General features: G+C 42.8%; 1 protein-coding gene across 2 annotated transcripts in view; it reads right to left on the bottom strand.

The window, feature by feature from the left end:
• Positions 1-26,907, bottom strand: part of RPH3A (rabphilin 3A) — a 472,799-nt gene that overhangs the window by 205,499 nt on the left and 240,393 nt on the right. For both annotated transcript variants that reach the window (XM_073676355.1, XM_073676354.1), the window contains exon 4: positions 12,200-12,346. In XM_073676355.1, coding sequence (XP_073532456.1) covers positions 12,200-12,346 — 147 coding nt within the window. The remainder of the gene's footprint in view (positions 1-12,199; positions 12,347-26,907) is intronic.

Genomic DNA, 26,907 nt, shown 5'->3' with positions numbered 1-26,907 from the left:
AATGTCATCAATATAAAGCTAGTGGAAAACCCATTTAACCATCTCTATGTAGTTCAGAAACGTATTCTGGAAAGTCAGCACAGGAATAGGGCAGTCTAGTTAAAAATATAGTTGCCGTATAATAACTATTTGTTACTTCGTCAAAATAAAAAAAGCTGCCTAGGGTGTGTGACACCCCAGGGGTCTGGTTGCCACAGTAATAGAGATATTATGTCTGAGAGCAAGTGGGAGGTTTCTCTGGTCAGGATCCCTAAACATGCAACACTGTCCGCCCAGACCTGGGAGGGGAGGAATCTGCCCTTTTAAACTGGGTCTGGGGCGGGATTAGTGAGTTCAGTTCCAGACACAGGAAAAGCAAGAACAGGAGCTCTGTAGGAGCAGTAGCAGAAGTCCAGGGGCTGGAGCTGAGCAGAGTTCGCCCTGGACGAAGACACTAAAACCGGACACAGGAGTCCGGGGCTGTGGGGACTGATATACACCCAGCAGCAGAAACCAGCCGGCAGAGGATTCCAGGTCCTCTGGCCATAGAAGCCCGGAGGCTCAGTCACAGAGAAGGGACCAGCGCCGCCATCCAGGAGCGGAGGCTAACAGAAGGCCCCAAGTCACCAGCCATACGGGTGAGCACCACACGGTATACTCAGGGACGTGGGCTACTTGTAACTGCTTACAGCAAGGTAGCCAGGAAGAGTGCAGATAAACGGGGAGGCCTACAACTCCACCTGGCCAGGGGAACTCCTGCTTGCTCGCAGACTGACCAGGCCCCTTATACTAGCCAGTACTCCTGGGAGGGTCTGCCTTGTACCATCAGTAAAGACCCTGAACTGCACCACACGTCTCTGTGATTCCTTGCCGCACCAGCACCATTAGTACTGGGACGCTCACACCATCACTCCCATCATCTCTCACATTAGCTGCCCTGAGGCAATACTCCATCCGTGGGGAGTTATCCCATACTCGGCTGCGCAACCAACATCAGCCTCAGCGGTCGGCAGCGCAGCGGCGGTCCCCACTGACCGCAATCCACGGGTGGCGTAGTCGGACACTTATTACAACATTTAGACTGCCACTGGTTTAACCGCCCTGGGCACGGACCGGGTCACCGCCACGGAGAACTACAACCCCCAGCGATCCGGCTCCGGGTATTCCCCCTGCACAGCAGCAGCAGCACAGGCCCAGGGGGCGCGTCAGGTGTTTGAGAAATTGTGTCTAATATGATGGAAAAAGTAATAGATTATGACCGATGAGCAATGAGTGAGGAGGACTGATCAGCAAATTATAAGTGACAAACTGAGTGATTAGCGATGATTGCAAAATGATGATTTTAATACTGAATAGCAGGGGGCAGGAGCGGAGTTAGCAGCAGAAAAGAGGAGTTGTGAATGATCATCACTCTGACACTTGGAACTATCTTCTTGGCATTGTAAGCACAAGCAAAGATTGGTGAAATCATAAATCATGTAAAAAAGAAAAAACATTAAATGTAAATATATGCAAAGCATTTACAGTATGTGACAATTCTAATGACACCACCAACTATGGATGGCTAAAGGTAACCTTAACATGGACTATCTGGATATGAAATGAAAAAGCAAACATCTTTATTACATAAAGATTATATAGGATTTTGATTATGATTTTTAGTGTTTTTCAATTATTGTAGACAACTTTAAAATCACTGAGTAGGCGCTGTACATAGATATTTTTGTAATTTAAGTAAATGCAGGGTTAATGCAGTTAACACATCAATATCTAAATTGTTTGATTAGCATATGAATGCACAAAAATTAGATTTGATATCTGTATTTATAAGCAAAGCTGCATGAGACATTAAGAGCCATTCACAGGGTTAAAAGAGAACCTTTCACTGGATTTTCATATTTTAGCTGAGCACCCCCTCCAATTTCCTCTGTTCCACTGACTCCTTTTTTTCTTTTTCTTCTGTGCCCCTCCATGCCAAAGTTATGCTCCACAGTAAAAATGATGCGAATTCTCCCTTCAACCAACTGGGTGTATACCACAGAACGTCTCTGTGGACACGACTATGTTTTGATTGTCCAGCATCAGAGAAGAAAAGCAATTGTCCACAGAGAAGTTCTGTGATATACACCCAGTTGGTAGAAGGGAAATTTTTCACTCTTATTACCAAGGGGCATAACTTTAGTAAAAAAGAATATGAAAGAAAAAAAAATAACCGTTCTAGAATAAATGGAGCAGCACCAATTGGAGGTGGTACTCAGTTTAAATGAAAAATTCCACTGAAAGGTTCTGTTTAAAAGAGGGAAGGACTTTTTCTATAATGACCTGATGTAGTGATATTAGTATGAAAACAATGACAATATAGTAAAAACGATTCACAGCTACTAGTATAGAAAGGATTAGTTTACACTGATAGATTATCTTCAATAAGTGTTCCAGCTAACTTGTGGATAATAAGCCAGTATAAACAGGCTGCCCATTAGCAAACCGCTCATTCGTAGGCTGAAATTATCTTTTGGTGTGCTTAAAAATCATCATTCTCAGTAGCACATCATCTTATGTAAACAGGACATATGCTGCTGAGAACAATGTCTATGCGTACAGAACCATCTATTACCATACGTTCTTCGTGCATGGGAAGTCGGCCGATCAAACCAGGCCAACTGGCAAACATTTAGTTAATTGTCAATTATTTAACGCCTAATTGACTAGTATGAAATGAACATAAAATTGCATGATGGTACTATATAACCACTGAGTAAGCGCAAGTCATATTTCTTCATTTTACTTATATTTGTTACACGCACGCTGCTAGGTTCAGATAGGGCGTTGGAATCCTGGGGGAACCGCTACTCAGGGCGACCATAGGCTGCAGCTTCTCTCAGGCACATGAGATTCAATTGCTGACTAGATACATCTGACAAGAGTCTTCATAAACAGTTGAACAGTGGAGTTTAATCAAGTACGGCCAGTACCATTTAACTCTTTGAAGCAACAGGCTTCATCACAGTACAGGCTATTAAAGCAGGCACAGTAACGTCAGTCTCTTCAGTAGCATAATTCAGCACAGATTAGATCTCTTAGCAGCACACTTCTATGCATACACAACCACAGGTTTTTCCTTCACAAGGACACAATAGTGCACAGCATTCTTTATCCTGCATGGAGATGGAGGGGGGGGGGGGAGGGTTGGATGAGGGAGATGATCCCTGTGACACAACTTCCAGTCCTTATCTTTCTGCCCAATAATATTCTGCACTGTTAGTTCAGGGAGTCTATCTGACCCATGTTTAGCTTCCCTCCTGACCTGAATTCTGTTCACTTGCCTTCTGTGAGATACAGATCACACACCACCTTACTCTTAGGCTCCAGCCAGACTAATAAACAAGTTCCCCACAATCCCCCTGGGGTTCTGCTAAACACTCCCTGTCTCCTGTGACTGCGTTAACTATTATAGTTGCTGGATGCTTTTGAAGCAACAGCACTACTTCTGCATGGCACATATTGCACCATCATATTCCACAGCGCTTTATAGACATTATAATCACTGTCTCCATTGGAGCTCACGGTCTAAATTCTTTATCAGTATGTCTATCGAGTATGGGAGGAGACCGGTGGGAATAAAAGAAGTTTCTATATAACATACTATGACTAAAACATTTGTTTGAGAAACCCTTGCGTTAGGAGTTACTCTTCTTCCTCCAGCTCAATAGCTATACACAAGTTGAAGGGAAATATTCATACATTAATGTTAGAGATTTCATTGAGGTCCTTAGAACTCAAAGGTTAAAAAGTAAAAATAAAAAAGTACTTCACTTTGAAGTAATTTACCTCTAAAGCAAGGTTCGTCAACCCAATTCTTCTCTTTTAGGACCAGCCATCTATGGTTAAAAATCCTGTGACCCATCGCAAAGAAGTATCAGTTTCAGTTTCAGTTTGGGAGAGAGGAGAGAGGAGAGAGGAGAGAGGGGAGAGGGGAGAGGGGGTATAGTGCAGTCAAATGGCTGATATGGAGGTAGCTTTTCAGCCTTCTACTTCTTAGAAAAGAAATCTGCGAAGTCCTAGTAAGTAGCAGGCAAAGAAGAGAGTTTCAGAGATGGTCGTTGAGAAAAATGTTTGGGGCATTTTTTAAAGAAAGATGATCCCCAATGTACTATCTGGTCAGATCGACCAACGAATAAGTGGAGCATGTAATCCTAAAAGCAACACTTCATCAGAAAGAGGCAACGCTGCAAAAGAAATGTCCTCAGTAAGTAGTGCTCCAATCTTAAAAATCACATACATTTTCAGCATTTTGAGTAGAAAGAAGTAAAGAAAAAAACAAACAAAAAAAAAACCTCTCTGCAGCTCAAGGGTCAATTAAAGCTGGTCTCCTGAACACCAAGGAACTGAAGGAAATAAACATAGGTACAACCAGTTTGTCTTTAGTGGAATAGACAGTTAAGAGGCAACCCCTCCTGAAATTTTCCTGGTTAGCAGTGAGTTAGGAACAGTTGATGCCACAATGTCTATATTGTGGTGAATGGGATCAAACAATGTGTTTCATGAAGGCATCGGGATATTTCAGCCAAATATATTCTTGCCAATTTGCATAGGTTCCTGTATGGCCTTTCTGGAAGGAGATTTTGAAGTAGCTCTAGAATGCAGGACACATATCTTAAGCTTTCTCTCTTAGCCCCTCTTTAAAGCACAAGTTCACTCAGGTGGTTACAAAAATTAGTTCAAATTAGTTCATTCACGGAAGATGACAAATCCTTATCAGCAAGTTAGTCCTTGATCTAACTGGATGAGTTGGCATAGAAGATTGCCAAGAGAGCGCTATTGTTACCAGCCAACTCAGCAGACAGGGTACGGAACTAGATGGCATAACTTGCCACAGGGTTTGTCTTTTGGCTAAGCTGGAGCATGGAATTAGCGACTGAGTGAACATGAGAGGTGTGTCTACAGATAATAAAGAAAAATATATGCCACTTTCAACTGATCATAAAAAAAAATTTTGAGCTAAAGTTCAAAGTGAACAGTGCACCGATTAACAAAGCCCTGGCAGGCCTTAGGATCCCCATCAAAACAGCAGGATTTGGCAAACTGGAAATGTTTCTCCAGAAGAATGTCCCAGGTAAGAGTTAGGTTGTGGTCGATGTTGGGGAGCTGGACATGTTAATGCAGAAGTTTTAGGCAGTTCATCCATGCAGGCTAAGAGGTCACATGTAGCCTGGAAATCTTCCATTGGTTATAAAAGTTTGGGGGAGCCAGTCAAGATAAGTCTTCCACATCCAAAGGCAAAGATGTTGATGCCACTGCACTTTTGAATCCATTGCCTTATATAATGTTATAGGCTCACCTGGTGAGAAAAAATCTTTAAGCAATAAGTCAGGGTGAGGAACATGGACTGAAAGTGATGGCACAGTGGGCAGAACTTGCCAGATAGCACAAAGATAAGCAAGGACCATGACAACAGAGTTTATAAGATGTAAAACAGATTAATTGACCTTTGAGGTCACATGATAATAAGTAATCAAACTTACGACCATGAGCTCTGTTCAATGTCTCAAGCAACAGTTCATATAGACAAAAATGACGTAAACGAACATATTCTGTTCAAAAAGCTGTTAAATTTCTTAGTACATATTAGTAAAAAAAAGACAAGATATTCATTAAAAAAGTAGCACAAATACATGAATAATGAGCAAAAACAAGGATACCAGCATTGACACACAACAAATAGATATATAAATATATAAAGCAGATAGAGACAATATGCACACATATACATACATGCATAAATATACACATACATATATATATACACATGGGTAACAAGCCCCAACCCACCCATACAGTATAATCACAAAGCTAGAGCTATAAATGTAAAAGTGCACAGTGCATATCCAAACAATGAATATAATGGAGGTAGGTATAGGTATATAACTCACATGTCCCCATCCCAACTATAAGCATATATATCAAGGCATCAAAATATCCAACTATCAATAGAAAAAAACACAAGGCTTTAAACTAAGCCCTAGAAAACATAAAAACCGCTCACAGAGGTCAGGACAGATAGACATCTAAGGTCCTACATAATAGCCAAGTGGGGATAGAGCATTACTTACTTATTGTAGTGTTATGTCAGCACGGGCATCCGCAACCCTACGCGCGTTTCGGCGCTGTGCCTTTGATAACCCCCAGAAGAAGGCACAGCGCCGAAACGCGCGTAGGGTTGCGGATGCCCGTGCTGACATAACACTACAATAAGTAAGTAATGCTCTATCCCCACTTGGCTATTATGTAGGACCTTAGGTGTCTATCTGACCTGACCTCTGTGAGCGGTTTTTATGTTTTCTAGGGCTTAGTTTAAAGCCTTGTGTTTTTCTATTGGTGGTTGGATATTTTGATGCCTTGATATATATGCTTATAGTTGGGATGGGGACATGTGAGTTATATACCTATACCTACCTCCATTATATTCATTGTTTGGATATGCACTCTGCACTTTTACATTTATAGCTCTAGCTTTGTGATTATACTGTATGGGTGGGTTGGGGCTTGTTACTCATGTGTATATATATATATATGTATGTGTATATTTAGGCATGTATGTATATGTGTATATATGTGTGCATATTGTCTCTATCTGCTTTATATATTTATATATCTATTTGTTGTGTGTCAATGCTGGTATCCTTGTTTTTGCTCATTATTCATGTATTTGTGCTACTTTTCTAATGAATATCTTGTCTTTTTTTTACTAATATGTAGTAATAAATTTAACAGCTTTTTGAACAGAATATGTTCGTTTACGTCATTTTTGTCTATATGAACTAGAGTTTATAAGATGGTAGGCAGACAAGCAAAGCAGGATGCGCCAAAAGACACAAACAGGAATGTAGATAAGTACAGGAACTTAAGAAGTGTAGACAGTCCAGGACTTGCAGGAAACAAATGATTAATGACAGAGTTGCCATCAGGAGACAGATGACATCAGCAAACAAATTGTTCCAACAGGCAGAAGTGATTAATAGGCAAACTGGATACTTAGTTAAGTGCTTATTGCCATATTCTGGCCTACAACAGTTGTGTAATAGGGCTCATCAATGTATTTAATTGTGTACCAACACTGCCTTTGTAAAACACACCTGATGGTCGCAAACACTATTTGAAGGCTGGTGATTCCACAAATGAAATCTTAATGAGGTAAGAAGCTGCTTGAAAGAATGTCCAAGGGTTTGTAAAGATATAACATTAGGGAGAACGTAGCGCAAATAGGGTCTTATACTACAAATAATAAAAAGTATTCTTATCAGATTGTGCTAACCTGATCCATGATATGTGTTTTAAATCGATGTTCAGCTGCTGTGGATCCACGGGTTGTCAAAACCGATGAGAATGAAGATATGGAGAATTTGTGGATGCCTCCCAAGCTGCCGATTATTGAAGATGTCAATTCACAGGAAGTTATTTTTTATTCAACGGGTTTCAAAGTGACCAGCACTTCTTCTTCAGAAAACAACCACTTGTGCACCTGCATATTAATTTAAATGTATGCTTCTCTTTTTAACATCTTTTTGTAGTTTGTATTTGGTTGTGTGGCCCCCTTCCAGCATTGCAACCTTATCCAAGGGTACATAGAGAGACGAGTCAGAGTTAGGGACCATCCTGATAAAGGTACCCTTTGATGTGGTTAGATGGCTTTTACACTTTTTGATCAAAAATGTTGAAGGGTTTTTCCCACAAGCAAAGTTAATAATATTCAAACATCTACTGATTAAAATGTTGATTAAAATTAAGTTCCACAATTGGATGTGTTTAAAAAAAACGTTCCTGTTCTGAGTTAATCTTAGAAATGTGCCCCTGCTGCGTACTGTGTAATGGCTGTGTCTGACCGTGCAGAGACATGGTCTGATCATACCAAAGCTCCTGGGCAGGGGAGAATGCAAAAGAGTATACAATATACAGCAACAGTGACGCGCCCAGGGGATGGGGACGACTCGGTACCCGGGCCTTTACCTAGTTTGGGGATGTCGCGGTGGTCGGCTTCCGGGCCCGTACTCTTGAAAAAGGGGATTGGAACTTGGATAAAATAAATAAACAGTTTATGATGCCACCTGTGGTACCTGGTAATGATTACCAGCGCTGCTTCAGACCTCTGGGGGTGTTGGGATGGCAGCTGAGGTGTTTCTGCTCCCACAGGTGGAGCGGGACCCCGGGGCAGGGATGGTATGAGGGTATGCAGGAGAGAGGGGACCCAGCTGGGTCAGAGGAAGAACAGACACGCAAACAGTGTTTCGTTATAGTACCTTTACTGCGGATGGTAGGCAGGTATGGTCCGGGGCACTTGTAGGTGGTATGCACTTCTGGACTTGCTCCCCAGTGAGCGGTGTAAGACCTCCTTTCTGTATCTTCCTGTCCCTCTCCCTAGAGCTTCTGACCTGCCTGGAACAGGGTCTAGCTTCCTTGATGTTTCTCTCACACGTATGCTTGGCGGTGAGGGCTTTCCCCTGGTTACCACTATCCCAGGATGCCGGGGCCTTCATGGTACCTAGTCCTCTACATGTGCGGTATTCACGGGTGGACCGAGGGATATGAAATCCTCCTCAGCATGCCGGATTCCCTACTGGGCATGGAGGTCCCAATAGGCTCGGGCCTGGTGCCCGGCTTGCATCAGGGGACGAACTCTCTGTGGTTCCTCTGTCCCTCATGGCTCTTCTCCTCTCCTCTGCCTTCTGGCCCACTCTAGGCCCTCACTGGCCAGACTAGCCCGCAGCTTGGGCCTAGCCTGGCTTTCAGTCACACAGACTTCAGCTTGTCTGGTGCTGCAGCAGCATGTCACACTCACTGCTTCCCACTGACTGACTTCCAGAACTCCACCCCCCAGTATATATATACCTGACAGGGCTCCATCTAGTGGACTTGGGAGGAGGTGTCTGCATGTATTGAGGCCACTGGGGAGAATCCGTCTGTGCAACACCCAGGAGTTCTGTGACAGCCTGCAGCTGCAGGGCGTCACAACAGTATACAGCAGGGGATCACAGAAGATTCTTTCTTTGAAGTAAAACATTTTTTTAAAAACAGGCAGGGAAATGTTTTATCTCACAAAAAGAACCATCTGCGATCCCCTGCTGTAATGTCTGTATACTCTTTTGCTTTCTCCCCTGCCCAGGAGCTTTGGTATGATCAGACCATGTCCTTGCACAGTCAAAGCTCCTGGGCAGGGGAGAAAGCAAAAGAGTATACAGACAATACAGCAGGGGATTGCAGATGATTCTTTCTTTGAAGTAAAACATTGTTTAAAAACAGGCAGGGAAATGTTTTATCTCACAAAAAGAATCAGCTGTGATCTGTGATCCCATGCTGTAACATCTATATACTCTTTTGCTTCCTCCCCTGCCCAGAAGCTGTGATATGATCAGACCATTTACTTGCACGGTCAGACACAGAAATTACACAGTACACAGCAGGGGCACATTTATAAGATTATCTCAGCAGATGCATATTTTATTTAAAACACATCCAATTGTGGAAGTTATTATTATTCCAAGATGTATTGATTAAAATCAACTTTTGTACATGGGAAAACTCATTTAAATGGAGAATTATTTATCTTGAAGTGTAAGTGTATTATTAGCATTCTGTGTTTTTGTACTAATAAATATTAACTGGCTAAGAATGTTACTAAAGTTCATGATTAACAGGTTGATGTGATTACATGATAACGCCTATTCGATTTGCCTGCGAAAATGTTGTAAGCGTGACTCTACACCTCGACAGCGTGCCTGTGTGCCTTTTTCAAACATCTTTTGGGGTTATACACTGTCCTGTAAAATATGGATTTGAATGCACGCATTTTGAAAACAAAATAAGAAGTGTATCTTTGAATATTTCCCTGCGACTTTTTTATATCAATAGAAGTTTTTGCATAAGGCACTATCCAGTCTAAAGCCATCCATCACCAAAAACAAACTAATAAGCCTTCTTGTTCAAGGTTTCTTTTGTAGCTCGAATAGCAATTTTTCTTAATACACAGAAAAACAAATTGAAGCGAATGTAAAAGCTTATGCAAAGTTAAATCACAAGTACAATTTATGATTTTATAGATAGAAAGATGGATAGTAAATTAAATATTATATTGTGTGAGGACAGATATTTGTTTGCTCCAATTATTATGCAATGGGTGGGTTATCAACCGACTTATCATTAATTTTAGAATGCATTGTTTGCCTTAGTTGTCATGAAATAATTGGATCTGTCCTTATGATTGGAAAGTCACAGCAGCTATATAATTTCAATTTATTCTGCTTGTCAAAAAGATAAGAAGTAACAAATGCCTTCACAATTATGCCCACACAGACCAATCCTGATATAAAAAGGTTAAAATCTGCATATGTTCCAACCCAGTACAAGATATTCCTAGCAGCTAGATAGAAACAGAGAATATGTGCGCCGTGACAATTTTCATCGCCTAGAGACAGGTTTGCTTTTTCTAGGGTTTGCTTTCCAGCCACAAAAGCTAATTTTTACCTTAAAAAGTACTTGTCATTTCATGTAACTTTTCAGATGAAGCTGTTGTGTGGGTGCATGAAGAATATCACTATTTCTGGATATTATTATGCTTTTTCCTCTCTGCAGGCTATAACCATAATTTTCAGTTTTCTATGACCTAATGGGTGAAGACTAGCTGCTATAATGTCTCTTTATACATAGTACACAGAGAAACAAAAAGCAGCAACAAAGTCATACTGCAGTACTGAGCTGTGTGGCTGTGAATCCACCACTGAGATAAAATACATTTGCTGAAAGCAACAGCACCAACTCATTGTTTCTGACTGATTTCACTGTGCTGAGTGCTCTTCACTTCTCTTCTCCCCATCACCGCTAATAGAAGCTGTAAACTGAGCTTGTTTCAAATAAAAAAAAAAAAGAGAACATTTTTCAGCTTGCCCTCTTATTGGTCAGCAATTACAGGAAAAATGGTGCACAGGAGCACTTAGGAGAGTCAATTCCACGCAGAAGATTCCAAGGTGGTAGGGAATCCAGCACAGGTGAATAGATAAAACCAATGTTTATTCCAAAATTGTTAAAAATATGTTCATCAGCGTATAATCCATAAAAAGGTTAGGAGAGAGGTCTACAAGACATGGGATTTATAACGCATTTTGAACCTTTGAACTCCATGGTAGTCAGTCATAACATTCAAAATGCATAATAACTCCCATGTCTCATAGGCTGACTTCTCGCCTAATCTTTTTATGGAATATACACTGATTAAGTTTTAGCAATTTTAAAATAAGCATTAATTTTTATCTATTCACACTGTGCTGTATCCCCTACCACCTTGAAAGCAAGACAGACTATAGCTCACAGAACGATCGAAGACAATTTAAGCGGTTTTTCAGGGTGGATGATGAGTACAGTAGGCAAAAGGACCAGAAGAATGGTTCATACCAAACTAAGAAATAAGTACATTTCTCCAAAATGATGTATTATAAAGTTTCTGATATTCACCTCTACTAATGATTTATACAGGTCTGTTGAAGCGACCGTGACCATTTAAGCTTTGCTTGGTTCTCTTTAAGTTAGTTTACTAGACTTCTAAGGATGTTACAAAAAATATTCATGAAAAGGCAAAAAGTTGTATGTATATCTAAAGTGTGCAGCAATGCCATCAGATTCCCATCAAAAGAGATGGAATATTCTAGCAATATGACATTTTTTGTGATGAAAACAACCCTTTAAGCATATGACCATCTCCATATGCACTTATGCCAGTCATGTCCTTGTATTTAATTTGAGATAACAGATATGATATAGCTATAAAGGGTGTTGCAATATCTTAGAATATTCAGATTCCACATTAGTCTTGTCAGAATAGGTGGTCGGAAGAGGACTACTGTCCTCCTAGGTAAGCAATGCTAGAAGGTTTTTCGATGAATAACAGTTTATATAACATATATTTACTTCTTTTATGAGCAATAGGGCTCCAAAGAATTTTGACCCTTGAAGTCATGAGCAGATTACAAAGAGGGTTTCCAGCAGCTTAGGAATTTACTAGAATTTTGTAAGTTATCACAATTTTAAACACAAGCATTTCTGATTAGCAAAAATAGATAATGGAACTACAATTCATACAATTTTAAAATACGTTAATTAAATCCTTCTAAACCAGAGGCCTAGGTACTGGAAAAAACATTGCACCCATATAAAGAGCAGAAATAGTTTTTCTCACCCAATTCGTTCTTGCTCCATCTCCTCCATTTTGGAAGCTCTTGCTATAACTCGGTTGATAATTTCTTTCTCTTCATCAGTTAAGTCTTCATGTTTTCTTTGACGATCACCCTGATTAGCTGGGTGTACAGACCAGTTGGCATCATGTCTACAAAGACAAGCAGAATATTTACAAGATCAATCTATACTGCAGTGCCGCAGTTTTACATGATGAGAGATGCATGTAATTCAATAAAATAATAATTTACAAATGGAAAAAGCTGAATACATAGAAATCTTTTGTGGTTTGTTGAATTGATGTCTATTAGAGATGAAAAAATGAATTCAAATCAAATACATGTTGAATTTTTAAAAATGTTGCTGAACCTGGCAAACTGGAAGAGTATGCTATTTGTTTAGCATGAATCGCCAAAAATGGCCAGAGAAGGATCACCTTGAGAGTGATCAGGCTTGCTTCCCCATAATGCCATGCATCTTTCATATTACTTGGTATAGCACAGCCAATAAAGAGAGACTATGATAGCCTGTATAAAAGTAGAAACAGGAAATGCAGCAGCCCTTTTGTGTTGAATCTGGACAGTGAGAAGATATCACAGCTCTACAGCTTATATACACAGATAGTGAGAGAAAGCTGTAATACACTGCAGAAACTCTACTAATAGTGTGTGACTACACAGCAGTGGAGAGGATTAGTGTTTGAAGAAAATAGAATAGTACGTATTTAATTGATAGGGAATGAAAGATGGAGTCACTGTTTCTGTGAGGCAGGGCAAAGGAGTGATTAATAGATGGCAGCTGCTACTTGCTTGGTCAGCGGAGTTATAGTGCAGCTGCAATTCAATCACACATAGTTTTCCAGAGCAATTGGAGGCTTGAAAGCGCTTTCGACTCGCTGCAAATCGATTCACTGCTAAATGAATTTCCTAGAAAAATTTGGCAAAGCTGGCAAATTTAAATTTCAAAAGATTTGATCATCACTAATGTCTCCATTACTTTATTGCGCTCAGAACTTTTATAAGTTTGTGAGTCCCAAAATCTTAGGTCTTTTGTAAGAAAACATGATAAAATGATCACTTTAGATTATGCAAATTTGTATTTAATTTTTAGTTACAAAAAGGCAAATATTTAAAATAAAAAACTAATTGAAGTTCAATCTTTATATAAATAGAATTTATAAGGGTTTCCAGTTATTTAAAATTAAAATGGTGTGAATTTTGTAAAAGAAACACTTTCAACATATGGGGAAAAATCAGTAAGATCCTCTGGAGCTAGGTTGCTGCTCTTCCACTTGTTGAGTCTACACAGTATGCATTCCCTTTTCCTTCCTGGGCAGCCAACTACCACGACTTGTACTGTTAGTGGAGCCTATAAAAGTCTATGACAAGTTGAGCACGCACAGTAACAAGAAGCATTCCCTTTGCACTGCCAGTATCATCCATAGACTTCTATGGGCTCCATTGGCTTCAATAGAAATCAAAATGGTCAAAGAAAAGATCAGACTATGGAAATCGTTCTAGAGCAATTAGTTGTATTCGTTTTTACACATGCAATGGGCAGCATTTGAATGCCAACTAGTAACTACATATTTTTCATGTAAATCAGGAGCCACTTGCATTTTAGAATTACCCCTGGCAGATATTTTTGTATATTATACATAGATTATTCATATAGGATTCATAATTGATATCTTATGCACTTATTATTATACATTTTCTTATCAATACCTACAGTTGTCATGATCTCAACTCTATTCAATCCTCCAAATTCTTTTATAGTAACGTATATTGAATAAAGCAAAGGTATAACAATATTTTTCAACCTGACCTGAAACATTAGCTTGCCCTCAGAATCTATTATTTCCACTTCATAAGTAAGATCTACAAGCATGAAAATGGTTGCTGACATTTGCAAGAAAGAGAATCTAGAGGATTCTGTGCAATAATGCATTTTTTTTATCCCAGCCAGACCTTATCTGCTTATTTATATTTAATCACTTCAATTACAGACAATTATTGGCCCACCTGCAACCTTACTTTGATTTAGTCCATTCTGCTGAATAACGCTCGATTAATATACTTGTCCAAAGGTACAAAGCAATACAGAATAACATTGATCTCATGTACAATAGCAGGAGCAGTAGAAAAAGTGCTTTATTTATAGTCGCTGCTGCTAAAGGCACAAAGGTTGCATACAACCCAAATTAGGGAGAGCGTCTGACATTGTGACTACAATTATATGGCTTTGAAATCATGGAGCGTGCTACATGTTCCCTCTGCCTGACCAAAGGGAATCAATGAATAGAAAGGAAAAAAGTACATCCCATTTTATTAACAGATGCATACTTCACAAGTTTGAAAAATTAGAAAGAGGGACACATACTGCGCTGTAGCAATTTGTATTTTACGCTAAGCTAGAACCCTAACCTGTCCAAGTCCTGTATAATTGCCCACACAGAAATATTGCTGCAAGTGAGTTCCATACATGTTCTGAACACATTATGGTATCCCTTTCTTAGCCCCTCGCACATAGTATGAAGCACACACACACACACACACACACACACACACACACACAGTATGACAGTCACACAGCCCTGACACACACAGTATGATGCCTCCACATCCACTACACACAGTATGATGCCCCTACATCCACTACACACACAGTATGATACCCTCACAGAATATGAAATTCCTAAAGCCCCCCACAGTGAGCCCACACACCGTATGATGCCAACTACAGTGCCTCAGACACAGAATGATGCCCCCTCAGCCAACACAGTCCGCTCCACACACCATTATGACTCCACAGTCTCCCACAAATTATGTCTCCACAAGCAAGCAGTTGGATGCTTCCAGTGTCTACTCCACACTGTTTGATGCCCCCACACAAGCACCTCATTTGCCTGTGTGTTCTGCTTCTCTGGTGAACTGGTCTTTGCGGCCAGACAAGTGATCTGAGAATGTTAAGTGATCTGAAGGTCCTTTCAGATCCTTCAGTCTTTACCAAGACAGAACAGTTTGGTAGAGATCAGATGGTCTCCTGGTCCCTCATTCTATTCAACTGTTTCAGTGTTCACAAGACACACATACAGTGTATGTTTATGTGGTGAGCTTCATTTTTGCTGGCACTTTATATGTTCATATGTAATACATGCATTTGCATTATTTTACAGACCAAGACCATGTTGAATAGGTTTATTGTATTGACATATATTGTGTTACTATTCTGTGATGTTATCAGTCAGAGGAGTAAAAAAAAGATCCTGAGGTCCAATGTCAAAGGGCTGGAAAATGTCAATGGGAACAAGACAATGAGGACTGGGTATGGGTAGACTAACAGAAGATGGGACATTTTGAATGGGTCTTTGAAGGCAGCCTCTGAATTGGTGTGACCTGACTTTTCCAACAGCCTTGGGTTTAATAGGAACTTTGGTCACCAATCCCTACAAGGCTGATATTCCACACTGTGTAGTGAGATCTTAGCGGTCTTGAGGCTTGTGAGGAGGTCAGGAACGTTTAATGCGGTTATGAAGTGGACTGAGGAGAAGGAGAGGTTAAGATAGGGCTGTTAGAAATAGGGTCGGGTGTATGAGTAACCCTCACTCTGTTTACCTGATAAAAGTTGAGTTACATAGACTGCACTGAGAGCTGCCACTTTTACTATTTCAAGTTGTACAGAACAGTGTGAATACAACACAGAAGTGTGGGAAGTTAACATTGGCCTGTTCTTATTGATAATGTACAAGTTATAATTTAGAACATTCAAGTATTCCGCATCTCCTAGAGTGAAAAGCAGCCAACGAGCTTAATAGTGTCCCCTAGCATTTAATGCAACCATCAATTTCTGTGCCTAAAACTACTAACTAGAGATGAGCGGTGTTCGACTTGAACTGTTCGCCAATCTCAAATTCGAGCTGTTTTGGGCGGTGTTCGAGTTGTTCGACGAACCCGAACGATTTGCAAAAAATTCGGCTGTTCGAGGTTATGTTCGATAACTGTTCGTGCACCAAAAGCGTGTCCTGCATGTCTGGCGCTATTTAGAGCACCAATCATGCAGGGATTGTCTGCCACTCACTGTAATGCCACAGCCATGGTGGTTGTGGCATTACAGTGATTGCCCAAATCGATGGGAACAGTGCCAACAGTGAAACATGAAAAGCCGGCAATTCAGCAGCGGCATACACCTGTACCCGACAATTTAGAACCGAAAGAATAGAGCTTCACACATAGATTAGATAGATATAAACATGTCAGCCACATATATACGAAGTACAGTGAAAGTGCTGCTTACTGTACTTGTCATTTAGCGTAAAGGATTTATCAAAAAAAATAATAGTGTTTTCATGCACCGTCTCTTTAAAAAAGCCGGCCGGCAATTCAGCAGCGGTACCCGACAATTTAGAGTAGAAGGAATAGAGAATCACACATAGATTAGATAGATAGAAACATGTCAGTCACATATATAAGAAGTGCAGTGACAGTGTTGATTACTGTACTTGTCATTTAGTGTAAAGGATTTATTTAAAAAAATAATAGTGTTTTCATGCACTGTCTCTTTAAAAAAGCCGGCCGGCAATTCAGCAGCGGTACCCGACAATTTATAACAGACAGAATAGAGCATCATACATAGATTAGATAGATAGAAACATGTCAGCCACATATATACGAAGTACAGTGACAGTGTTGCTTACTGTACTTGTCATTTAGCGTAAAGGATTTATCAAAAAAAATAATAGTGTTTTCATGCACCGTCTCTTTAAAAAAGCCGGCCGGCAATTCAGCATCTGTACCCGACAATTTATAACAGACAGAATAGAGCTTCACACATAGATTAGATAGATAGAAACATGTCAGTCACATATATATGAAGTACAGTGATAGTGTTGGTTACTGTACTTGTCATTTAGTATTAAAATAAAGGATTTATTATTAAAAAAATTGGCGTGGGGTTCCCCTTAATTTTAGGCTCTAGCGGAGGTTAAGCAGACGGCTGGGGCAGATGTTTGAAGCCTGGGAAGGGGGTAATACCCACGGAGCTTCCCAGGCTACTAATATCAGCCCCCAGCTGAATACATAGCCTTTACTAGCTATTAAAATGGGGGACCCCCAAAAGAAATGACGTGGGGTCCCCCCTAATTTAATAGCTAGCAAAGGCTAGGCAGACAGCTGGGGGCTGATATTAATAGCCCAGGAAGGGAGCCATGAATATTGGCCCCCTCCCAGGCTAGAAACATCAGCCGTCAGCCGCCCCAGAAATGGCGCATTCATAGGATGCGCCAATTCTGGCACTTAGCCTCGCTCTTCCACGCTGCCCTGGTGCGGTGGCAGGGGGTAATAGGGTTGTGGTTGATGTCAGCTTATAATGCCAGCTGACATCAAGCCCAGGTTAGTAATGGAGAGGCGTCTATGGGTCACCCCAATTACTAACCCCATAGTCAAAGTTAAAAAAAACACAAACACCCAGAATAAAGTCCTTTAATTGAAATAAAGACACAATCCTTTATTGTTCTAAATTAAACCATACTTACCGTCACGCCCATTCCAGCTGAAGCCAACGATCTCCTGCAATAAAAGAAAAATAATAAAGCAACCTCATCCTTACCTTTCCATGGTTCCCACGACAGCTTCAGCTCTGCTACATCGAGATGACAGGCTGGACCGCAGCAGAACGCTGCCATCCAGCCTCTCATCCCGCAGACACTGAGAAGCGCAGGCTTGCTTGCGCTGCTCAGCGTCTCTCTGTGACGACATCCAGATGAGCCGAGTTCATGTCCAATGAACTCGGCTCACCTCATGCACGTCACTGACAGCGTGGGAAAATTCTCAAGCTGAAGCGGTGAGTGCAGGAGAATTCTCCCACGCTGTCAGTGACGTGCAGGAGGTGAGCTGAGTTCATTGGACATGAGCTCACCTTATGCACGTCACTGACAGCGTGGGAGAATTCTCCTGCACTCAGCGCTTCAGCGTGAGAATTCTCCCGCTGAAGCGCTGAGTGCAGGAGAATTTTCCCACGCTGTCAGTGACGTGCATGAGGTGAGCCGAGTTCATTGGACATTAACTCGGCTCATCTGGATGCCCTCACAGAGAGACACTGTGGAGCGCAAGCAAGCCTGCGCTTCTCAGTGTCTGCGGGATGACAGGCTGGATGGCAGCGTTCTGCTGCGGTCCAGCCTGTCATCTCGATGTAGCAGAGCTGAAGCTGTCATGGGAACCATGGAAAGGTAAGGATGATGTTGCTTTATTATTTTTCTTTTATTTCAGGAGATCGTTGGCTTCTGCTGGAATGGGCGTGATGGTAAGTATGGTTTAATTTAGAACAATAAAGAATTGTGTGTTTATTTCAATTAAAGGACTTTTTTCTGGGTGTTGTGTTTTTTTTAAATACTTTACTAGAAATTCATGGTGGTCATGTCTAATATTGGCGTGACCCCATGAATTTCGGGCTTAGGGCCAGCTGATAATGCCAAGCTGGCCCTAACCCCTTTATTACCCAGTGAGCCACCGCATCAGGGCCCTGGATGAGTTGGGTACAGCGCCAGAAGATGGCGCTTCTATGAACGCGCCATTTTCCGGGGTGGCTGCGGACTGCAATTTGCAGCGGGGGTGGCCCAGAAAGCTTGGGCCTCCCTGCGCTGCGGATTCCAGCCCCCAGCTGCCTAGTTGTACCTGGCTGGACACAAAAACAGGGCGAAGCCCCACGTCAATTTTCTTTAAATTATTTCATGAAATAATTAAGAAAAAAAGGGCTTCCCTATATTGTTGTGTCCGGCCAGGTACAAATAGGCAGCTGGTGGTTGGGGGCAGCCCGTTCCTGCCTGCTGTACCTGGCTGGACACAAATATAGTGCGAAGCCCCACGTCAATTTTTTTTAAATTATTTCATAAATTTCCTGAAATAATTAAAAAAAATTGAAGTGGGGCTTCGCACTATATTTGTGTCCAGCCAGGTACAGCAGGCAGGAACGGGCTGCCCCCAACCACCAGCTGCCTATTTGTACCTGGCCGGACACAACAATATAGGGAAGGCCTTTTTTTCTTAATTATTTCATGAATTTCATGAAATAATTAAAAAAAAAAGTACGTGGGGCTTCGCCCTATTTTTGTGTCCAGCCAGGTACAACTAGGCAGCTGGGGGCTGGAATCTGCAGCGCAGGGAGGCCCAAGCTTTCTGGGCCCCCCCCCGCTACAAATTGCAGTCCGCAGCCACCCCGGAAAATGGCGCGTTCATAGAAGCGCCATCTTCTGGCGCTGTACCCAACTCATCCAGGGCCCTGGTGCGGTGGCTCACTGGGTAATAAAGGGGTTAGGGCCAGCTTGGTATTATCAGCTGGCCCCAAGCCCAAAATTCATGGGGTCACGCCAGTATTAGACATGACCGCCATGAATTTCTAGTAAAGTATTTAAAAAAAACACAACACCCAGAATAAAGTCCTTTAATTGAAATAAAGACACAATTCTTTATTGTTCTAAATTAAACCATACTTACCATCACACCCATTCCAGCTGAAGCCAACGATCTCCTGCAATAAAAGAAAAATAATAAACCAACCTCATCCTTACCTTTCCATGGTTCCCACGACAGCTTCAGCTCTGCTACATCGAGATGACTGGCTGGACCGCAGCAGAACGCTGCCATCCAGTCTGTCATCCCGCAGACACTGAGAAGCGCACGCATGCTTGCGCTCCTCACTGTCTTGCTGTGACGGCATCCAGATGAGCCGAGGTCATGTCCAATGAACTCGGCTCACCTCATGCACGTCACTGACAGCGTGGGAAAATTCTCACGCTGAAGTGCTGAGTGCAGGAGAATTCTCCCACGCTGTCAGTGATGTGCATGAGGTGAGCTCATGTCCAATGAACTCAGCTCACCTCCTGCACGTCACTGACAGCGTGGGAAAATTCTCCTGCAATCAGCGCTTCAGCGTGAGAATTTTCCCACGCTGTCAGTAGCGTGCATGAGGTGAGCCGAGTTCATTGGACATGAACTCGGCTCATCTGGATGTCGTCACAGAGAGACGCTGAGCAGCGCAAGCAAGCCTGCGCTTCTCAGTGTCTGCGGGATGACAGGCTGGATGGCAGCGTTCTGCTGCGGTCCAGCCTGTCATCTCGATGTAGCAGAGCTGAAGCTGTCGTGGGAACCATGGAAAGGTAAGGATGAGGTTGCTTTATTATTTTTCTTTTATTGCAGGAGATCGTTGGCTTCAGCTGGAATGGGCGTGATGGTAAGTATGGTTTAATTTAGAACAATAAAGGATTGTGTCTTTATTTCAATTAAAGGACTTTATTCTGGGTGTTTGTGTTTTTTTTAACTTTGACTATGGGGTTAGTAATGGGGGTGTCTTATAGACGCCTCTCTATTACTAACCTGGGCTTGATGTCAGCTGGCATTATAAGCTGACATCAACCCCAACCCTATTACCCCCTGCCACCGCACCAGGGCAGCGTGGAAGAGCGAGGCTAAGTGCCAGAATTGGCGCATCCTATGAATGCGCCATTTCTGGGGCGGCTGACGGCTGGTGTTTCTAGCCTGGGAGGGGGCCAATATTCATGGCTCCCTTCCTGGGCTATTAATATCAGCCCCCAGCTGTCTGCCTAGCCTTTGCTAGCTATTAAATTAGGGGGGACCCCACGTCATTTTTTTGGGGGGGTCCCCCATTTTAATAGCTAGTAAAGGCTATGTATTCAGCTGGGGGCTGATATTAGTAGCCTGGGAAGCTCCGTGGGTATTACCCCCTTCCCAGGCTTCAAACATCTGCCCCAGCCGTCTGCTTAACCTCCGCTAGAGCCTAAAATTAAGGGGAACCCCACGCCAATTTTTTTAATAATAAATCCTTTATTTTAATACTAAATGACAAGTACAGTAACCAACACTATCACTGTACTTCATATATATGTGACTGACATGTTTCTATCTATCTAATCTATGTGTGATGCTGTATCTTTCTGTTCTAAATTGTCGGGTACCGCTGCTGAATTGCCGGCCGGCTTTTTTAAAGAGACAGTGCATGAAAACACTATTATTTTTTTAAATAAATCCTTTACACTAAATGACAAGTACAGTAAGCAACCCTATCACTGTACTTATTATATATGTGACTGACATGTTTCTATCTATCTAATCTATGTGTGAAGCTCTATTCTTTCTGTTCTAAATTGTCGGGTACAGATGCTGAATTGCCGGCCGGCTTTTTTAAAGAGACGGTGCATGAAAACACTAATATTTTTTTTAATAAATCCTTTACACTAAATGACAAGTGCAGTAACCAACACTGTCACTGTTCTTCTTATATGTGTGACTGACATGTTTCTATCTATCTAATCTATGTGTGATGCTCTACTCCTTCTTGTCTAAATTGTCGGGTACCGGTGTATGCCGCTGCTGAATTTGCCGGCCGGCTTTTTTAAAGAGAGTGTCTTCTGAGCAGTTTGTCAGCTTTTGGACACCTTTGCAGGTGTTTTCTATGTGTTTCTATGTGTTTTTGTTTGCCTGCCATTGGTTTTAACGGTGTTCGACGGTGTTCTAAGGTGTTCGACGAACAGTTCGACGAACAGTTCCTCGAACATCCCGGTGTTCGACGAGCCGAACCGAACCCGAACACTACGGGGGTGGCTCAACACTACTACTAACTACAACTGTTAAGCAGTATGATTAACAAAAGATACAGTTGCATGCTGAAGTTGATTAAACTAAAGACTTTTTAAGACAAACCCTCGACCGTGATCTTACAGTGTAAGAATTCAAACCTTTATACAGTATGTGTCCCACAATATTAGCTATTATAAGATAACAGACTGCAAAAGGAGTCCTATCCCATCAATGAAGGATATGCTATATGTGCAGTTTAATAGGAGTCAATGGGGCCACATACACACAAAAGCATGTTTATAAGAATGCATATATAAACGGAGCGGAATTTTTATAGCCCATAATTACTGATTGATTGTTTGAGACACAAAAAGCATTGGTATTGCCCCCTTCCTGATTTGTTATTCATTTCCACATTTGTCACACTTAAATGTTTCAGATCACAAAGCAAATTTTAAATATTAGACAAAGATAACACAACTAAACAAAATGCAGTTTTTATTAAGGGAAAAAGAAATCCAAACCTACAGGACTCTGTGTAAAAAAGTGATTGCCCCCTCTCCTCTTAAAACACAAATGAAATTAACTGTGGTTTATCACATCTTTGGGAAGCAGAGTTCAATTTCCCTAGCCACACACAGGCCTGATTACTGACACACCTGTTCTCAATCAAGAAATCACTTAAATAGGACCTGCCTGATACATGCTGCGATCCAAAGAAATTCAGGAACAAATGAGAAACAAAGTAATTGAGATTTATCAGTCTGGAAAAAATTATAAAGCCATTTCTAAAGCTTTGGGACTCCAGCAAACCACAGTGAGAGCTATTATCCACAAATGGCGAAAACATGGAACAGTGATGCACCTTCCCAGGTGTGGCCGGCTGACCAAAATTACCCCAAGCGCTCAGTGACGACTCATCCAAGAGGTCACAAAACACTCCACAACAACATCCAAAGAACTGCAAGCCTCTCTTGCCTCAGTTAAGGTCAGTGTTCAGGTCTCCACAAAAAGAAAAACTGGGCAAAAATGGCATATAAGGCAGAATTCCAAGACGAAAACCACTGCTGAGCAAAAAGAACATAAAGGCTTATCTCAGTTTTGCCAGAATACATCTTGATGATCCCCAAGACTTTTGCGAGAATACTTTGTGGACTGATGAGATTAAAGTTGAACTTTTTGGAAGGTGTATGTCCCATTACATCTAGCGTAGAAGTAACACAACATTTCAGAAAAGGAACATCATACCAACAGTAAAATATGGTTGTGGTAGTGTGATGATCTGGGGCTGTTTTGCCTCTTCAGGATCTGGAAGACTTGTTGTGGTAAATGGAACCATGAATTCTGCTGTTTACCAAAAAATCCTGAAGGAGAATGTCCAGCCATCTGTTCGTGACCTCAAGCTGAATGGCGCTTGGGTTATGCAGCAGGACAATGATCCAAAATACCCCAGCAAGTTCATCTCTAAATGGCTTAATAAAAACAAAATTAAGACTTTGGAGTGGCCTAGTTGTAAAAGGCTCTCATTGCCAGATATCGCAAACCACTTGATTTCAGTTCTTGCTGCCAAGGGTGGCCCAACCAGTTATTCGGTTTGGGAGCAATCATTTTTGATTTTGAGGATTTTTTGGTCTACTTCACTTTATCAGGCAGGTACTATTTAAGTGATTTCTTGATTGAGAACAGCTGTGGCAGTAATCAGGCCTGTGTGTGGCTAGGGAAATTGAACTCCGCTTCCCAAAGATGTGATAAACCACAGTTCATTTATGTTTTAAGGGGGGAGGGGCAATCACTTTTCCACACAGGGCCCTGCAGGTTTGGATTTCTTTTTCCCTTAATAATAAAAACCTTCATTTAAAAACTGCATTTTGGTTTTACTTGTGTTATCTTTGTCACAGATCACAAAACAAATTTAAATATTAGACAAACATTCAAAAGAATAAGAAATCAAGAAGAGGGCAAACACTTTTTCACACCACTGCATGTCTGTTGCTTTCCCTTACTGCTTTACATTTTCCAGTCTAATACTTTGGGCAGGTTTTTATCCTAATTACATTTATCATTTACTTCTAGGTTTAGTGCTACATTGATTAATAAAGAAATAAGCAGAGCAAAAACCATTATATGCTATATTTAAATATAGAAAAAAAATAAAGTTTAAAATAAAATTGCCCAAAAATTATTATTTATCTAAAAAGTGTATGATTTTCCAGCAGACATGCATACGATGCACTGTGTCATTCAGCAGCTATATGAATTTTATCTGTAATTATCACAATTAGCCTTCCTGTTCATGAAACCAAATGAAAATGTTGTCACAGAACTTCCCTATTGCATTAGTAGGCAATTACAAGATCTGGGTTATTATTATTTGCTCTGCCTCATTACTTGCACAAGAAAAACCATCTGTGCCATGTCATAAAAAATGCCATTCCTTTCTTCATTCCCTGCCTATTTCTAGTCACTGTGGCCCACTCATCGAGAGGTATTCTTCAAAGATCTTTGGGAAATGCAAACAAATATGAGCAATGCATAATACTAGATATTGGGATAGTATGGGGATTGTAGGTGTAATAATAATATTAGTAAATGCCTCCAATTAGAAATGTAGTATAGTTTTTCCAATTCGTTATATCTCTTTTAGTGTTGAGCCACCCCCGTAGTGTTCGAGTTCGGTTCGGTTCGGTTCGTCGAACACCCGTATGTTCGTCGAACACCTTCGAACACCGTTAAAACCAATGGCAGGCTGTAACATACCTGGCGGCGTCCTTGCATGGTGGTCCATCTCCCACTGTGCAAGAGCGCGCACTTGATCTCCAGTCCAGAATGTCTCTCTGGCTTCCCTCCATGCTGTCTGTTTGTGTCTGTTTCTGCTGCTTAAGGGCGGCGCCCGATCACTTCCTGCTTTTTGTACCTGCTGTGGGTCACACCCCTTGTGCGTCCTCAGCCTATTGCTGTCTGTCACCTGGTATATAGCTCAGCTGCTCCCATCTATCCCTGCCTGAGCATAGTGTTTCATTCAGTGTGTGCTTGCACTCTGAAGGTGCCAGGTCCCGTTCTGTGTTCTCTTGTCTGCCTATCCTGGAGGCTGTATTTCCAGGCCTGTCTGAACACGCTCCTAGCCTGTTCCTCCTGCCTTCTAGGGGCCGATTACCTAGACCCGTTCCTGTATCTTGTCTGACCTGTCTGAACACGCTCCTAGCCTGTTCCTCCCGCCTTCTAGGGGCCGATTACCTAGACCCGCTCCTGTATCTTGTCTGTCCTGTCTGAACACGCACCTTGCCTGTTCGTCCTGCCTCTCTGGGGGCCGTATTCCCAGACCCGCTCCTGTATTCCGCTGCAGTGTCGGTCTCCTCCGTACACTCAGTTCCAGTCTGAACTCTCTCCTATCCTTTACCTGTTTTGCCTCTATGTCTGTTCCCTTCCTTTTTCTGCAGAGTCTGAACTCGTACCTAACTCCTGCTTGTTGTCTCTGTACTCCCGTTTGTGAGTTTGTGGTCCACTCGCTACTTCTCTGCTAGTACCCTGTGGGTGTCTGGCTCTGCCTTTCCCTTCCTGTCTGTTCCGTGTGAACAGAGCCCTGTCCCCCCTACTCAGCCTAGCCTGCTCTGACTCCTTTGCTCACCGCTCCGGTGGTTCTAGCCTGCTCTGACTCCTTTGCTTACCGCTCCGGCGGTTCTAGCCTGCTCTGACTCCTTGCTCACTGCTCCGCAGCCTTGCTCCGCTCTGTCCCTTTTGCTCACTGCTCCGGCAGTCCTGTCCTGCCCTGCTTCTGCCCGCTGCTCCGGCAGTCCTGTCCTGCCCTGCTTCTGCCCGCTGCTCCGGCAGTCCTGTCCTGCCCTGCTTCTGCCCGCTGCTCCGGCAGTCCTGTCCTGCCCTGCTTCTGCCCGCTGCTCCGGCAGTCCTGTCCTGCCCTGCTTCTGCCCGCTGCTCCGGCAGTCCTGTCCTGCCCTGCTTCTGCCCGCTGCTCCGGCAGTCCTGTCCTGCCCTGCTTCTGCCCGCTGCTCCGGCAGTCCTGTCCTGCCCTGCTTCTGCCCGCTGCTCCGGCAGTCCTGTCCTGCCCTGCTTCTGCCCGCTGCTCCGGCAGTCCTGTCCTGCCCTGCTTCTGCCCGCTGCTCCGGCAGTCCTGTCCTGCCCTGCTTCTGCCCGCTGCTCCGGCAGTCCTGTCCTGCCCTGCTTGTGCTCGCTGCTCCTGCAGCCCCGTCCTGCTCTGTTCTTGCCCACCGCTTCGGGCGTTCCCTCTCTGCTGTGGTTGTCTACCGCATCTGCGGTTCTGTGACCCAGTCTGTACTGGGTCTTAACCTTTCTGTGCTCCAGCCCGTCCTTTTGGCCAGTACCTCCCTGCCTGCATACTCGCCTGTATCCACCCATCTGCATACCTGCCGTGTTTGCTTATATCCACCAGTCTGTGCCAGCCTAACCTGCCTGTTCCTGAGTCCCAGTGTGTACTGGGTCCTATCCCGCCTGTGTTCCTACCTGCTAGTGCCTCCCTGTCTGCACTCTAGCTGCGCTTGCCTTTACCCGCCTGCCTGCATACCAGTCGTGCCTGCCTATACCCTCCAGTCTGTGCGCCAGCCTAACCAGCCTGATCCAGTAATCCCTGTGTGGGTCAACCCCCGTGTCCGGAGTTTGACCTGGAGTAGCACCTGGTCCCTCTGCCCGGTTTCTCCCTGGTGCACTGGCGTCGTATGCCGTCGTGCCATCTTGGTCGGATCGGCCAGATACTTAGTCACGCCCCTCCAGGCACTCTCCGGTTCATGGTCCAGTGGAACCACAACAACCGCACACGCCAGTCAGTCCGGGCGTGTGCATAACACAGGCGAACAAAAACACATTGAAAACACCTTCAAAAGGTGTCCAAAAGCTGACAAACTGCTCAGAAGACACAACTAACACACGGAAAAGTGACAAGTACATATAGTCATGCGAAAAGAAAAGAGGTGGAGGAGTAAAAGGAGGGGGAGACACAGATATAGGCATGTCATGCCCTTCTAAAACCAAAAAAGTGCGAAGCCGACACGGCCTCCGTGTCGCCGGGTTTGTGCTAGAGCCACGGTGGACCCTGACGGCCAGCCCCCCTCTCCCAATACTGGTGCCTGTCTGCTGGAGGGTCGAGCGAGCC

This window comes from Phyllobates terribilis, unplaced genomic scaffold (genome assembly GCF_046119375.1).
Source record: "Phyllobates terribilis strain yellow unplaced genomic scaffold, ASM4611937v1 Scaffold_1__5_contigs__length_1240528914, whole genome shotgun sequence".
Taxonomy (NCBI): domain Eukaryota; kingdom Metazoa; phylum Chordata; class Amphibia; order Anura; family Dendrobatidae; genus Phyllobates; species Phyllobates terribilis.
This window is presented reverse-complemented; position numbering and strand designations above follow the sequence as displayed.